The 15,299-nt window shown below is 34.5% G+C and overlaps 1 protein-coding gene across 1 annotated transcript in view; it reads left to right on the top strand.

Annotated features, from left to right (window-relative positions):
• TRAPPC11 (trafficking protein particle complex subunit 11) overlaps positions 1-15,299 on the top strand; it is a 65,405-nt gene that overhangs the window by 36,283 nt on the left and 13,823 nt on the right. The window contains exons 20-26 of the mRNA XM_074231556.1: positions 517-636; positions 4,537-4,602; positions 4,691-4,847; positions 8,435-8,546; positions 9,912-10,003; positions 10,746-10,879; positions 12,199-12,366. Coding sequence (XP_074087657.1) covers positions 517-636; positions 4,537-4,602; positions 4,691-4,847; positions 8,435-8,546; positions 9,912-10,003; positions 10,746-10,879; positions 12,199-12,366 — 849 coding nt within the window. The remainder of the gene's footprint in view (positions 1-516; positions 637-4,536; positions 4,603-4,690; positions 4,848-8,434; positions 8,547-9,911; positions 10,004-10,745; positions 10,880-12,198; positions 12,367-15,299) is intronic.

Raw genomic sequence — 15,299 nt, 5'->3', positions numbered from 1 at the left:
TGGGAATGCCTCTAGTCTCTCCCCATTGAATATAATGCTTGTTGATGGTTTCAGATAGATGCTGCTAAGTATTCTAAGGAACAGTCCATTTATTCCTATACTCTAATGTTTTTAGTAGGAATAGGTGCTGTATTTTGTCAAAAGAAAAGCAATGAATTTTTAATCCAGTTCTGTAGTTACTTAGAACATCCCTGTTTAAAGGTAGCTAAAACCCTAGAGTGCTAGTATAGTGCATATAATATTATAACTTCAGTTATAATAAGCTCTTTGAGGGCTGGGACTGACTTTTGCCTCTTTTTGTACCTAGCAGAGTGCTTGGTACATAGTATGAACCTACTGAATATTTATTGATTGATTAATAAAGAGACCTGGGTTTGAATTCTGGCTCCAACATAAGACCCTGGAACTTAGTTTTGCCATCCATAAAGTGGGGATAATAATAATTGTGCTACCTGAAGGTTGTCGTGAAACAAGCATTACATAAATGTGAATTATTTTTATCTTGCTTTCTTATAGCTGGAAAAAACATTATTTATTCGTTGTGGAACAGTGGGTTCAAGAATGTTTCTTGTATATGTTTCTTACTTGATCAACACAACTGTTGAAGAAAAAGAAATTGTTTGTAAATGCCACAAAGTAAGTCTTTTTTTTCCTTTCTCTTTTTTGTTTCTAGCTAAATTTATTGGATTAGAGTAAAGCTTTAGCATCTTCTTAGCAAGTTTCTTTGCAGTGGTAAACTGTTTTTTAGCTCGAATTGAGAGCCCCGAGATTTATGGCACATAACAGTGCATCAAGGATTAGTAACTTTGATAGTGAGGGAATTTTCTCTTCCAGCAGAAATCACAATCTATCCACTGATTAGAAGATTAATTTTAGGTTACTTTAGGGTCGGACCCTTATAAGTAACAGTGTGTAATACAGTAGATAAGTAGATAGAATATGATTTATGTTCAGATTTGGCCTCAGACACTAGCTATGTAAAATGTACAAGTTATTTAATAATCCCTCCCCCCTCTCAGATTCCTTATTTCTAAAATGGGAATGATAATAGTCTCTATCTGCAAGATAAAGATAAAATGAAAAAATATTTATAAAGCACTCTGAAAACAGTAAAATGCCCTAATAAATGTTAGCTATTAAGTGTTAGAATTTTAACCCAGGTTTTCTTGATAGAATTACTGCTTAGATGAAGAAACTGAGCAGTAGGCTCAAGTAAGAGCCTTCTTAGAGTAGTCCAGTGAAAAAGTAACTAGGAAGCATTCCAGGCTGATACTGTGGTTTAGCCACAGAAAGGAGAGGGGTAAAATACCAAGGAACTCTCTTTAATCGTGGTGGTTTTTGATCTCTCTGCATCCCCAACCCTCGATAGGATAAAACTAGTAATGACATGAGAGGAGAAAGAATTTAAAGATAATCCGTAAAAGTGATGAAATTAAAATTCATTTTCTGAAATCCCTGTGGCCAAGAGACATACATTCATTGATGGCAATAATTAAGCACTCACAAAAGCCTTGTACTTTTTGGTTGCTGCATAAAAGCACTATAGATCATGCTGCTTCATCACCCCTTACTAGGGATTGAGATTGAAGGGGCCAGTTCATAGATCAAATACCATCTAATTGTGGATTTGTTTTCTAGGATTGTGCAAGGTGCCAAGTTTAGCCTAAAGTCTCACAGGCAGTAAATGTAAGCAGCAGGATTTGAATTCATATTCCTTACCTGCAAAGCTAGCCTTTTCCCCAAGGGATCACATCTCCTACTCTTTTTCAAACATTTTTGAAATATTATTTGAAACGTGTTTTTATTCTTCAGTCATGCCTAGACTTTGTAACCTTATTTAGGATTTTCTTGACAAAGATACTGGAGTAATTTGTCATTTGAATAGGTTTATATGACTTGTTCAAGGTCAAATAGCTAGTAAGTGTCTGAGGGCAGATTTGATCTGAGGAAGCTGAGTCTACCAGACTCCAGGCCCAGCATTCTATCTACTATGCCACTCAGCTGCCAGTGTGTTGTAACACAAAAGCATCTTTGGGGCTCTACCCATAAAATTGTTTGAATGTTTTGAATCAGTTTATAGTAGAGACAGGAGCTCAGGACTGAACCAGAAAACTGAACTACTTACCTGAGCTTGAGTTCTAGAGTTCCCTGAGCCTCAGTTCCCTAATATATAGAGTAGGGATTATCAGTACTTATCCTCTTTGTCTCCTTGTTGTGAGGATCTAATGAAAGTGAAAGGGCTTCATCCCTTAAAGTAATGCACAACACAACTTTTGTCTTTAGATTGTCATTCCATAGATTTTTTTTTAGATATTCATGGGTGCCTTTCATTCTCATTATCTATTCTTAATTCTCCCTCCCTATTCAGGCTTTCATTGTAAAAAGGAAAAACATTTAAACAAAGCCAACTGACACAATTATCTCTGATAATAAAACTGTGCTCTATATTCCATAATTTTTTTAAAAAAAATATTCTTTGAAAGAAAAATGGGGGAGGTGTGTTGTGTCACTTAATCCTTTTTTTTAGTCTTTTATTTTATTCTGTTTTCACAGACAGCTAGCATTTATTTCAACATTCATTTTTGAAAGTTTTTCTCCCTCCCTCCCTTCCCTCCTGAACCTCTCAAAGACAGCAAACGATCTAATATAGGTTATAAATGTTAATCATATTCTATATTGATCGTGTTGTGAAAGAAAAATCAGAACAAAAGGAACATACCACAAGAAAGAAAAAACAAAAAACAAATTAAAAAAAAAATAAAAGGGGCAGCTAGGTGGCACAGTGGATAGAGAACTGGCCCTGGAGTCAGGAGTACCTGAGTTCAAATCCAACCTCAGTCACTTAATAATTACCTAGCTGTGTGGCCTTGGGCAAGCCACTTAACCCCGTTTGTCTTGAAAAAAAAAAACACCTTAAAAAATAAAAAATAATAAAAACAAGTATGTTTTGATGTATGTTTTTTTCTCTGATTGTGAATGCATTTTCCACAAGTCTTTTATAATTGTCTATGATCACTATTTTGCTGAGAAAAAAGCTAAGTCTATCATAGTTCATCATCACAAGTATTGCTGTAACTGTTCTGATTCTCAGATTCACTTCACTTAGCATCAGTTCATGTAAGTGTTTCCAGGTTTTTCTAAAATTTTCCTGCTCATCATTTCTTATAGAACAGTAGTATTCCATTTTATTCATATACCACAACTTGTAATCCATTCCCCAGGTGAAGGCTAGCTCCTCAATTTCCAATTCTTTGCTTCACAAAAAGATCTTCTATTTTTGTACATGTAGGTGCTTTTCTCTTTTTATGATCTCTTTGGAATACAGATAGCAGTGGTATTGTTGGATCAAAGGGTATGCAGTTTTATAGACCCTTGGGGCATAGTTCCTAATGGCTCTCCAGAATGGTTGGATCATTTCACCACTCCACAAATAGTATGTCACTTAATCTTCATGGATTATATAGGAGGGTAATATTTACTGATCAGAAATAGAATCTAAATTATATTTTTTAAATTGCTTTTTGAATTTTTCAATTTTTCCCCCAATCTCACTTCTCTCCCCCACCCCCACAGAAGCAGTCTGATAGTCTTTACATTGTTTCTGTGCAATACAATGATCAAAATTGAATGTGTTGAGAGAGAAATCATATTTTTTAAAAAGATTTTATTTGAGTTTTGCAAATTTTCCCCAAAACTTCCCTCCCCCCACCCCCACCCCCACAGAAAGCAATTTGTCGGTCTTTGTTTCCATGTTGTACATTGATGCAAATTGAGTGTGATGAGAGAGAAATCATATCCTTAAGGAAGAAACATAAAGTATAAGAGATAACAAGATCAGACAATAAGATAATCTAGTTTTTTCCTAAATTAAAGGGAATAGTCCTTGAACTTTGTTCAAACTCCACAGTTCTTTATCTGGATACAGATGGTATTCTCCATTGCAGACAGCCCAAAATTGTCCCCGATTGTTGCAATGATGGAATGAGCAAGTCTATCAAGGTTGACCATCACCCCCATGTTGCTGTTAGGTTATACAGTATTTGAGAAATCATATGATTAAGGAAAAATATAAGAGATAGTAAAATTACATAATAAGACAACTTATTTTTTTAAATTAAAGGTAATAGTCTTCAATCTTTGTTTAAGCTCCATAGTTCTTTCTCTGGATACAGATGGTATTTTCTGTTTGGAGGTACTCTAAAATTGTCCCTAATTATCGCATTAATGAAATGAGCAAGTCCATTAAGGTTGATCATCACCCCCATGTTGCTGTTAGGGTGTATAGTGTTCTTCTGGTTCTGCTCATCTCACTCAGCATCAGTTTATGCAAATCCTTCCAGGCATCTCTGAATTCTCATCCCTCCTAGCTTCTAATAGAACAGTAATGTTGCATAACTTACATATACTGCAGTTTGTTCAGCCATTCCCCAATTGATGGACATATAATCTAAATTATATTCTTAAACCAGTTTTCTTTTACTTTTTGCTGTTAGGATTTGGAAAAGGAAATTTAATGTCTTCTAAATTCTGTTCCAGGATGAAACTGTAACAATTGAAACTGTCTTTCCATTTGATGTTGCTGTTAAATTTGTCTCTACAAAGGTATGTGCATCCAAAGTTCAGGGATGCCAAATTTATAAAAACAAAATTGCTCTCAAAAATCCTGATAGATTTTTCTTTATTATGGCAGTTTGAACACTTAGAAAGGGTCTATGCAGATATACCCTTTCTGTTGATGACGGACATTTTAAGTGCCTCTCCTTGGGCTTTGACCCTTGTATCTAGCCAGTTACAGCTTGCTTCTTCCATGATTTCAGTGGACTATCTGCAGTCGCATGTGGAGAAAGGTAAGAATTCAGATAAATACAGTTCAATTTTAATTTTAGAGAGTGGACATTTGAAAGTAAAATTTAGCTTCACATAGCAATTTTTAATACATTACAGAAGTTTAGAATTAAGTTCATTAGAACAAATTCATGGGGCGGCTAGGTGGCGTAGTGGATAAAGCACCGGCCCTGGAGTCAGGAGTACCTGGGTTCAAATCCGGCCTCAGACACTCAATAATTACCTAGCTGTGTGGCCTTGAGCAAGCCACTTAACCCCGTTTTCCTTGCACAAAAAAAAAAAAAACCAAACCTAAAAAATAAAAGAACAAATTCATAATTAAGATAGCATAAATAGCTTACCAAATTGTACACTTGCACTATCTAATTATATAAATATGTATTTTTGAGAATGGCAAAATAAAAAACTTGAGGAAACATTCAAAGTATATTACCAAAATCGCTTCCCTTTTTTAAAACATACTAGTATGTGTTTTCAGAATGTGAAAATTAGATTTATTGGTAAGACTTTAGCTGCTTCAGTGTTGAACATAACTCAAAGCTTCTGATTTGATTTGGTGTATTCACTTCCACATTTAGGATTCATGAAAATCCTTTCCCTTTTTTTCAAATATATTTTTACTTACTTCACTAAATGTTTCCCAATTTCATTAAAAAAAAATGTTATTCATCTTTTAAATGTTGAATTCCAGAATATTTCCTTCCCTCCCATGACACCCCATTGAGAAAGCAAGCTATATGATATCAGCTATACATCAGTAAAGTTTTTTTTTAAGTGTTTCACAGTGTAAAGACTGACTAATTGTTTTTTTTCTGTAGGGGGATGGGGAGGAGGGAAGTAAGATTGGGGGGAAAATTGTAAAACTCAAAATAAATCAAATCTTTAATTAAAAAAAGGTGTTTCAGTATGCCCTCAGACTTCTCTCATGGATCCTTTTTAATTGTTTTGGATTATTGGCTTGATCAGAACAGCTAAGACTTCCACGGCTGAGATTACTTACAATGTTTCATCAGTTCATATGTCTTTCCAAGGTTTTCCTGTTCATCATTTCTTACAGCACTATGGTATTCCATTACAATCATACACAACACCTTGTTTTACTATTCCCCCATTTATGGGCCTCCAGTTCTTTTCCACCACTAAAAGAACTGCTCTGTTTTTATATACATAGATCCTTTTCCCTTTTCTTTGCTCTATTTAGAATGTGGACCTAATAGTAATATTGCTGCATCAAAGGATTTGCAGTTTTATAGCTCTTTGGACTTGGTTCTGAATTATTCTCCAGAATGGTTGGACCAGTTCACAATTCCACCAACAGTTCCATTAGTGTCTTTTTTTTTAATACTTTTTCTCCAGCGTTTATAATTTTTCTTTTCTATCAGTTGGCCTGTTTGATGACAGTGGTACCTCAGAATTGTATTAATTTGCATTTCTCTAATCAGTATTGACTTAGAGCATTTTTTCATGTGTCTATAGCTTTTCTTCTGAAAAGATTTCTTCTTCATACCCTATGAAACTTTTTCCCCCCGTTGTAATAATCCCCTTTTGCCCTCTGCAGGGAATTCTAATAAATTTCTCTCTTAGACTTAGCACTTATACCCATTACTTTTTTTTTTTTTAGGTTTTTGCAAGGCAGATGGGGTTAAGTGGCTTGCCCAAGGCCACACAGCTAGGTAATTATTGAGTGTCTGAGACCGGATTTGAACCCAGGTACTCCTGACTCCAGGGCTGGTGCTTTATCCACTGCGCCACCTAGCTGCCCCCATTACTTTTTTTAAAAAAGTGCTTTCTGTTTTTTACACTAGTCATTTCCATATATATATACTAATCAAATCTCCTATAAAGCAAAGAAATACAGTGAACTAACCAACTAGCAGACTATTCCCAACAATGTATGGGCCATTATTACTCCATTGTCTCCCAACACTCCCCCAGAGCAAAGTTTTTCATCTTTTCTTCTGTGTGACCAGGATTAACTATTGTAATTCATCTAAATTCATCTGTCTTTTACCATAGTTTGTATTAGCCATTCATCAGTCAATGGGAAACCTACTTTGTTTCCATTTTTATTTTGCTACCAGAGCAAGTAATGCTGTAAAACTTCTTGTAGGCAACTTGGTAGTAGTGTAGCGATAGATTCTGGACCTAGAGTCAGGAATACCAGAGTTCAAATACCACCTCAAATCCTTTTTTGCTGTATGATCCTGGGCAAGTCACTTCTTATGTACTTCAGTTTCCTCACCTATAAAATAGGAACTGATAGCACCTTACCTCCTAGGTTTGTTGTAAGGATAAAATGAGATAATGTTTGTAAAGTGTTTTGCAAACATTAAAGAGATATATGAATGCTGGTTATTATCATTATCTTTATCATCATCATTATCACTTTCTAGTAGTAGTAATTTCTTTGGATTTTGTGCTTCATAGTGGGATTTTTGGGTATAAGAGTATGAATAGTTTATTGATATTTCTTGCTTAATTCCTAATACTATACCAGAATTGTTGGACAATTTCACTGCTTCATTTGCAGTATCTCATCATACCTATATTCTCACATCACCTCTAGCATTGACTGTTTCCGTTTTTTTACCACCTTTGTCTCTTTTAGGTGTATGAGGTAAAACCTCAGCATTGTTTAATTTGCATTATTTTAGTTGTTAATGATATGAAGCATTTTTATGTAGTTATTAATAATTTGCCTTCTTTTGGAAACTGCCTCTTTATAATTTTTGACAAATTATTTTTAGTACAGTAGCTCTTATTCTCAAATATTTATATAAATTCATTATTTAACTTAGCTGTCAGACTTATATTTGATGCAAGAATTTTTCCTCATGACAGTTTTTGTTCTTGTCTTAATTTTTTGTTTATATAAAAATGAAAAAAATGATCTAAGTTGTCCAAAATCTTAGACTTTATTGTCACTTTTGTCCCTTTTTTGTTAAGACTTCTTCCTCCATAGTTTTTTTTTAATTTCCTTTTCCCTTCATAGTTTTAAAAGGAAACTCCTTCTGTTCCCTTTCAATTTAATTATGATACTTTGGAACTTAATATAAATAATTTTATTCTTCATTTGTTTCAATCATGACTCTTTGTGATCCTATTTGAGGTTTTCTTGGTAGGGCTACTAGAGTGGAGTGTTTTGCCATTTCTTTCTGCTTCTTATTTGACAATGAGGAAACTGAGACAGGAAATCTTGAATTCAGGCTTGGCACTCTATCCATTGCACCACCTAACTGCCAGTTATAATAACTAACATTTATATAGTGCTTTAATGTTTATAGAGTACTTTACATCTGTTATTTAGTCTTCACAATAGCCTGTGAAGTAAGTACTATTATTAACCTCTTTTTACAGATGAAGAAACTGATGCTTCAGTCTAAATGTCTAAGGCAGGATTTAAATTCAGGTCTTTTTGTCCTCAAATTCAGAACTCTTATTTACTGTGTCATCCAGCTGCCTCCTGTAGTATAGTATACTCTTATAGTATATAATAGTCCCTAACATTTCTTACTGTTCTGGACTAAAACTTTTTATGAAAATCTGCCAATGCCATTTAAAATGATAAAAAAAAAAATCTTGCTGATAGTTGTCTTACAGACTGGTGAGAGTGCTAGTGAATGTTTCTGTCTTCAGTGCCCATCAGTTGGTAATGTTGAAGGTGGAGTACCTACTGGACATTATGTTATCTCTTGGAAGAGGTAAGTATTACATAAATCTTACCCTTTCATTTTCACTGATCATATGAGAACCTATGATACATTGAGTGGAAAGTAACAGAATTAAATATATTTAACCATTCTCTCCCTTAAAAGATTTGAAAGTTTATATCATAGCAAAATGATTACTAAATTTTTATTTATGTTAGTCTAGGTTTGACTTTAACCAAAAATGTAAACTTTTTCCCTTTCCTCATTCCTTTCCCTTTCCCACAAATCATTCTCCCCATTCCCCCCAGATTCATATATTGCCTTTATCATCTTGGAGGAAAAAAAGACCTTCTGCTAACTTGACTTCTTCTTAAGTCTAATTTAAAATATCCTGGGTGTAGAATTATATTTTCATAATTGGTTTAAGCCATATACTAATAGGAATAAGTCCAAAATAACATTTTAAAGGTATAGTTTGATTTTAACATAGTATTTATTCTAGTTCCTGCTATACATGCTATACTTTTAAAAAATATTTTGTTTTCCAATTATATGCAATAGTAATTTCTACCTATCATTTTTATAAGGTTTTAAATTTTGCTATTTTCCCCCTGCCCCCCTACAGAAGGTGATCTGTTAATCTTTACATTGTTCCATGCTATACATTGATCAAAATTGAATGTGTTGAAAGAAACAAAACATATCTTTAAGGAAAAAATAAAATATTAGAGATAACAAAATAATTAGTGCATAAGACAACTTTTTTTTTTTTAATTGAAGGTAGTAGTCTTTGATCTTTTTTAACTCCACAGTTCTTTCTCTGGATAGGATGGTATTCTCCATCACAGATATCCTAAAATTGTCCCTGATTATTGCACTGATGGAATGAGCAAGTCCATTTAGGTTGATCATCACCCTCATGTTGCTTTTAGGGTGTACAATGTTCTTCTAATTCTGCTCATCTCCGTACATGAGTGTTCCTTGATGAGGATGGAGAGTTGAGACTAGATTTTTTTCCTTAAATCTGTTGGTCAGGTTTTTATTTATAAATCAGGGAAAAGATATAGTATGTTTCTTAGTAATATTTTTTGCTTTGAAGTGATAGTGTGAGAATGAGTTATTATTATTATTAGAGTAATTTTGGACTATTTAGAAAGCACTCTTTTTATGTGATTAGGTATACTATTTTTACTAATACAAGATTTTTTTTGTTTAACTTTCATGGAATAAAACTATTGCTTCATTAAATTTGCTTTACTTAATAAACTTCTGAAAAAATAAAACTTTTTTTTCTATGAAATCAAGTAACGTGGAGGGGTGGGTGATATAGTTTCTGATTTGCTCTTGTTTATAACATTGGGCATGAATTATGAGTTAAACTTACAAAGTGACTTTTTCTTCACTTCTTTTTGTCAGGACTTCAGCCATAGAAAATGTCCCTGTCATCAATACTGTCATTACTCTGCCACATGTGATTGTAGAAAGTATCCCACTCCATGTAAATACAGGTACCCAGAATTTCACTTGGGAGAAAAAGATTATACTTACAATTACCACATGTGGATACAGTTGTAATTTTCAAGTACACTGAAACCTAATTTAGCTCGTTTACAAGTTCTTAATCATTTTTTAAAAGAGCCAGCCTTAGAGTCAGGAAAAAGGTGAATTCAAATCCTACCTTATCTTAACTGTGCTATCTTAACTGTGTGACTTTGGCAAGTCACTTAACCTCTTTGGGTCACACATACTTATAGCTCTTTAATCTGTAAGTTTCAAGGGGTTATTGTTTAACATTTTTAATGTTGGGTGTTTCCTTAAACCAATGAAATCAAATCTGAACATCTTCACCTCTTCCAAATTTTAGTAAACCCTGAAGATTCAGTCAGGTTTTTTGTTTTGGTATTGTTGCTGTTTTGTTCTTCTCTAACTACTTCATAAAAAAGTTTTTCAATTAGTTTGCATGAATCAGTCAACAAGTATTTAATTATCAGACACTGCACTAAGTACAAAGACAAAAGTGAAGCAGTTTCTGCTGTTAAAGGAGCTTGTCTTCTTAGGATTTATGAAATATACATAATGGGTATGGGGCAGTTTGGGAAGGAAGGGCACACAATCTCTTTTCCAAATAAGTCTTTTATTTAGTTCTTAAAAAAACAAGAATAACATTTATACAAGAGGGACTGGAGGGATAAGATAATTTGGGAGCTATTGTCTCCAGCAAAAGAATTGAACCTTTTTTCCTTCTTTAAGATCTGCCATCCTTTGGTCGTGTTAGAGAATCGTTACCTGTAAAGTATCATCTACAGAATAAGACCAGCTTAGTTCAAGATGTAGAAATTTCTGTGGAACCCAGTGATGCCTTCATGTTCTCAGGTCTTAAACAGGTACAGTATTTTACTTTCCTATGTAAAACTGTAAGTAGCCCTATAATAAAGCATTTTTATACTAATGTAAATGTTCCAGTAGGCCATAGTCTTCATTTTATTTTATTAAAATTGTGTTAATTTGCTTCTTGCAAATATTAAAATCTATGTTTGTTTACATAAGTCAGGAATCCACAGCAGACTTCCAACTGAAATAGAACACTTGGTAATCAACTTTATATTAATCAGGTTCAGACTTAGATAGACTTCATGCTTCCCACAAAATGGCTAGTTCACATGTCTTATCAATAGCACATAAACACTGACAGAATTACAGATCTTTTAAGATAGTATACAAATATAACATATATAAAATATATGTACTTCCATCTAGCTTGACACATTTAGCATTTATAGCTAAATTTTATTTTACATATCCATGCCTGTATATATTATCTCCATATGTGATGTATGGGGAGCTAGCTATTGCAGTGGATAGAGCACTGGCCCTGGAGTCAGGAGCGTCTGAGTTCTAATTCAGCCTCAGACACTTGACACTTACTAGATGTGTGACCTTTGGTAAGTCACTTAACCCTGAGTGCCTTGCATCCAGGGCCAGCTCTAGTTGTCCTGATCCATATTTGACACTGGACCCTGATGGCTCCATGGGAGAAAGTGAGGCTGATAACATAGCACAGCACTCCCTCACTGAAATCCAATTCATTTGTTTGTTACAGTATCACATACCTGATGTCATGGTCTTCTTTGAGAATAAAGGACAAAGTTCATCATCATGATCATCATGATGTGATATATAGAGGAGAAATTCAATATATAACTTGTTCCAAAATGAGTAAATTATGTGAACCCTTGTATTCTCAGTCTACTGTAGGCATAAGCTTCCTTAAAGATCTTTAAAGTATTTCCTTTGAAACAATCCAATTCACCATCAGTTATTGTTTATAGTGACAAAGTATATACTTTATAGTATGTTCAGATTGAATCAATAGGTATCATATCATGGAATTGCCAGACTTAGATAAAACAAGATATAGTCCACAGTTACTTACCTGTTCTAATTGAGGAGAGCAGTTATTTGAATAATGTAGACCAGCTCTTGAGTACCTTCAATTTGTTTGGGGCCTTTTCCCAAAGTTAGCAAGGCACATGCATCAATGAATACATACTCTACCTAGTCCCAACATTAACCTTATTCATCTCTACTGTTATAGTTTAGAATATGAATGAATTCATGTGTAGACCGATGAATGTCTAATGAATATATGGATATATCACAAGCATGTGTATGATTTTCTATCTTACTACTTTTTATCATTTAGATTCGATTACGTATCCTACCTGGCACAGAACAAGAAATGTTGTACAACTTCTATCCTTTGATGGCTGGATACCAGCAGCTGCCATCACTCAACATCAACTTGCTCCGATTCCCTAACTTCACGAATCAACTTCTCAGACGTTTTATACCTACTTACATTTTTGTAAAGGTATGGAGATAGTAGAAATTTTTTTACTTTATTGTCTCTTCATTTCACAACAGTCATGCTTCAGAAATGATGTTCCACAGGGATCAAATTATTTCACTCTCAGTTTTCATCGAATGGGTAGGACCAGGGTATTCTACCGCATTCAGACCACATCTGGAATATTTAGTTCATTTTTTTGTAGTTTGTATTTCAGGAAGAACAATAATGATATTGAGTGTCCAGAGGAGAATAACCAGGATGTTGAAGAGTCTCAAATTCAAGCCATATTCATTGAAGATGTGGAGGATATGTCACTTGAAAAAGAGATTAGAATGGGGAAGGATGGTATTTGAAGGGCTGTTATGTGGAAGTGAGACTTGCTCTGCATGACTTTTGAGGGCAGAATTAGGAGTATTGGGTAAAAGTTGCAAAGAATCAGATTTAGACTAAATTTAATGAAAATTTCTAATAATTAAAGTTGTCCAAGGAGTTAAATGAGCTGTCTGATGAGTTAGTAGGTTTACCTTCAGCTTAAGGTTTTCAGCAAGAACTGAATGATCTCTTCTTAGGTATATTCTAGATGGAATTCTTTTCCACTGTGGATTGAACTCAATGGACACTATGGCCCTTTCCAATTCTGATGTCTTCTGAACCTGGGAAAATGTTAATGTGGTGTCTGAGGGAGGCAAAAATGTAAGACCATTCCAGGCAGAAGCAACTAGGTAAGCAGAGCCATGGATGCAGGTGAAACAGAAAGTATTTATTGTATCATGCATATAAGATGCATAGAGAGGAGTATTAAAAGAGACAGACACTCCCCAAATGCCTTAGGTAAATTCTATTTTACTTATCCATGCCTGTATACTTTATCTCCATATGTGGTGTATGGGGAGCCAGCTGTTGTTGGCTGGTATTATATACCGTTTAGATTATTCTACCTTTTACTTGGGGTGGGTTGAGGTAGGGGAGCACTGAAGACTTGCAAACAGGCATGTCAGGATTAAACCTCTCTACATAAGAAGTTATTTTGGAAGTGATGGGGAGACTGGATTAAAAAAAAGTATGGCATCGAGAGGGAAGAACTAGAAGATGACTGTTATGATTTAAGCCTGCTCTAGAGGCAGGCAACCAGGAGAGAATAAAAGGGCAGATGTGATAAATGATACAAAAATGACTTTAATAGGACTTCTAGGACTTAGTAATTGGTTGGTTTTGAGAAATTAGAAGAAGGAAGAATTAAAGAGAATTAGAAGATAACAAACATGGTAGGCTAAGTGAATTGTGATAACACAGTAATAGTAAAATCACAAAGCAGAGGCAGACAGGTTTTGGACTCATGAGTTTTATATGTGCTCGTGGAACATCCAGGTGGAGATGTCTTATAGACAATGTGAAGAGCAGGTCTTAACTCAGGGATCGGGGTAGAGAAATATGAGTTTGGGAATCACAAAGAGGCAGTGGTTCATAGTGTACAAATGAATGAGATTGGTAAGGTAGTATATGTACAGTTAAGAGAAGGCAGCCAAGGAAATAACCCTGGGAACCCCCATGTTAAGAAGTGTGGAAGATTTGGAGCCATAAGAGACATAGAGAATGCATCAAAAAGTCTTAGTTTCTCCTAAGACTAAGGGTGCATTGTCTCTGAAGTTGAAGGATAGAGAATGTATACAATAGAAGGGGACAGGCATCATTGTCAATAAGAATGAATAATTTTAAAAGGTAGCTGAATTTAGAAATTAGTATCCTTGGAATAATTCCAGCAGACGCAGAAGAATAAGTGGAAGCCACATTTCAAAAGGTTGAATAGAGTAGTGAGAAAATAAAATCATTATTTGGGGACAGATTTTTTTTTTCACTGACTTCAGTGCTAAAGAATAGGAGAGAGATGAAATGGTTAAAGTTAGGATAAATGGAGGAAGAGACTGTGTGATGTGTGCATCCAGTAACTTTTAACCTTGTCAGTGGAGGAGAAAGTCTTGTCATCTGCTGCTCTGTTGGAAGGTGGAGATGGTGTTGTGAGGGTGCTGTTAAAAGGAAAAAAGGAAAGGCATGGAATAGTTGTTGTGGGGAATATGATAAGTAGATAGTAAGAATCAAAAAAGATCATTGCTGGGGCAGCAAGGTGGCTCAGTGGATAAAAATACCAGCCCTGGAGTCAAGAGGACCTGAATTCAAAGCTAGTCTCAGACACTTGATACTTACTAGCTGTCTGTGACCTTGGGCAAGTCATTTAACCCCATTGTCTTGCCAAAAAATTAAAAGGATCATTGAGCAGCAACATAAAGCCTCACAGAGATTAGACTTTGGGAATTTATTTTGGGTAAAAATAACTGTTTTATTCCCTTTAATGAGCATTCTCTACATCTAGAGTGAGAGTAGAGAAAATGGATGAAGTCCAAAAAAGTGGAAGGTCAGAGAGATGAAATCCTAGCAACTAGAGAAATATTAGACTAAGCTAACTTTGGGATTAGACTGGATAGAGAAACAAATGAAACCTATGTGAGGCATAGGGAATAAGAAAACAGAAAATGACTGGTTTCAAAGAAAGATAATCCCAACTTGGATCATTGAGTAATTCATCTTTGTGTAATACTAAAATGTATTTTTTTTCTTCTTTGGCTTTATAAAACATATTTCTTTTTTATTTTAAATAGAATTATGATCTAAATGAATTATCAAAACATTCTTTTAAATCTCTATGGTTCCACAATACTGGATTTAGACCTTTTTTTTTGAAAATCTAATTCTGGGAGCACATTAACTCTTTTAAATTTCATGTGCTTATATTTTGTTATTATCAAATCCTTGCAATAAAACACAAACAGGATGGTCACACTCAAAATCACTTTGAAAACCAGAAGGTGCTATATAAATGGATGAGTTTTGTTGATAATAAATATTTAAAATTGCTGTGTTTGACTAAACTGTCAAGCCTAACTGGACCTTTGTCCCCT

The sequence above is a fragment of the Macrotis lagotis genome, chromosome 3 (assembly GCF_037893015.1).
Source record: "Macrotis lagotis isolate mMagLag1 chromosome 3, bilby.v1.9.chrom.fasta, whole genome shotgun sequence".
Lineage (NCBI taxonomy): Eukaryota > Metazoa > Chordata > Mammalia > Peramelemorphia > Peramelidae > Macrotis > Macrotis lagotis.
This window is presented reverse-complemented; position numbering and strand designations above follow the sequence as displayed.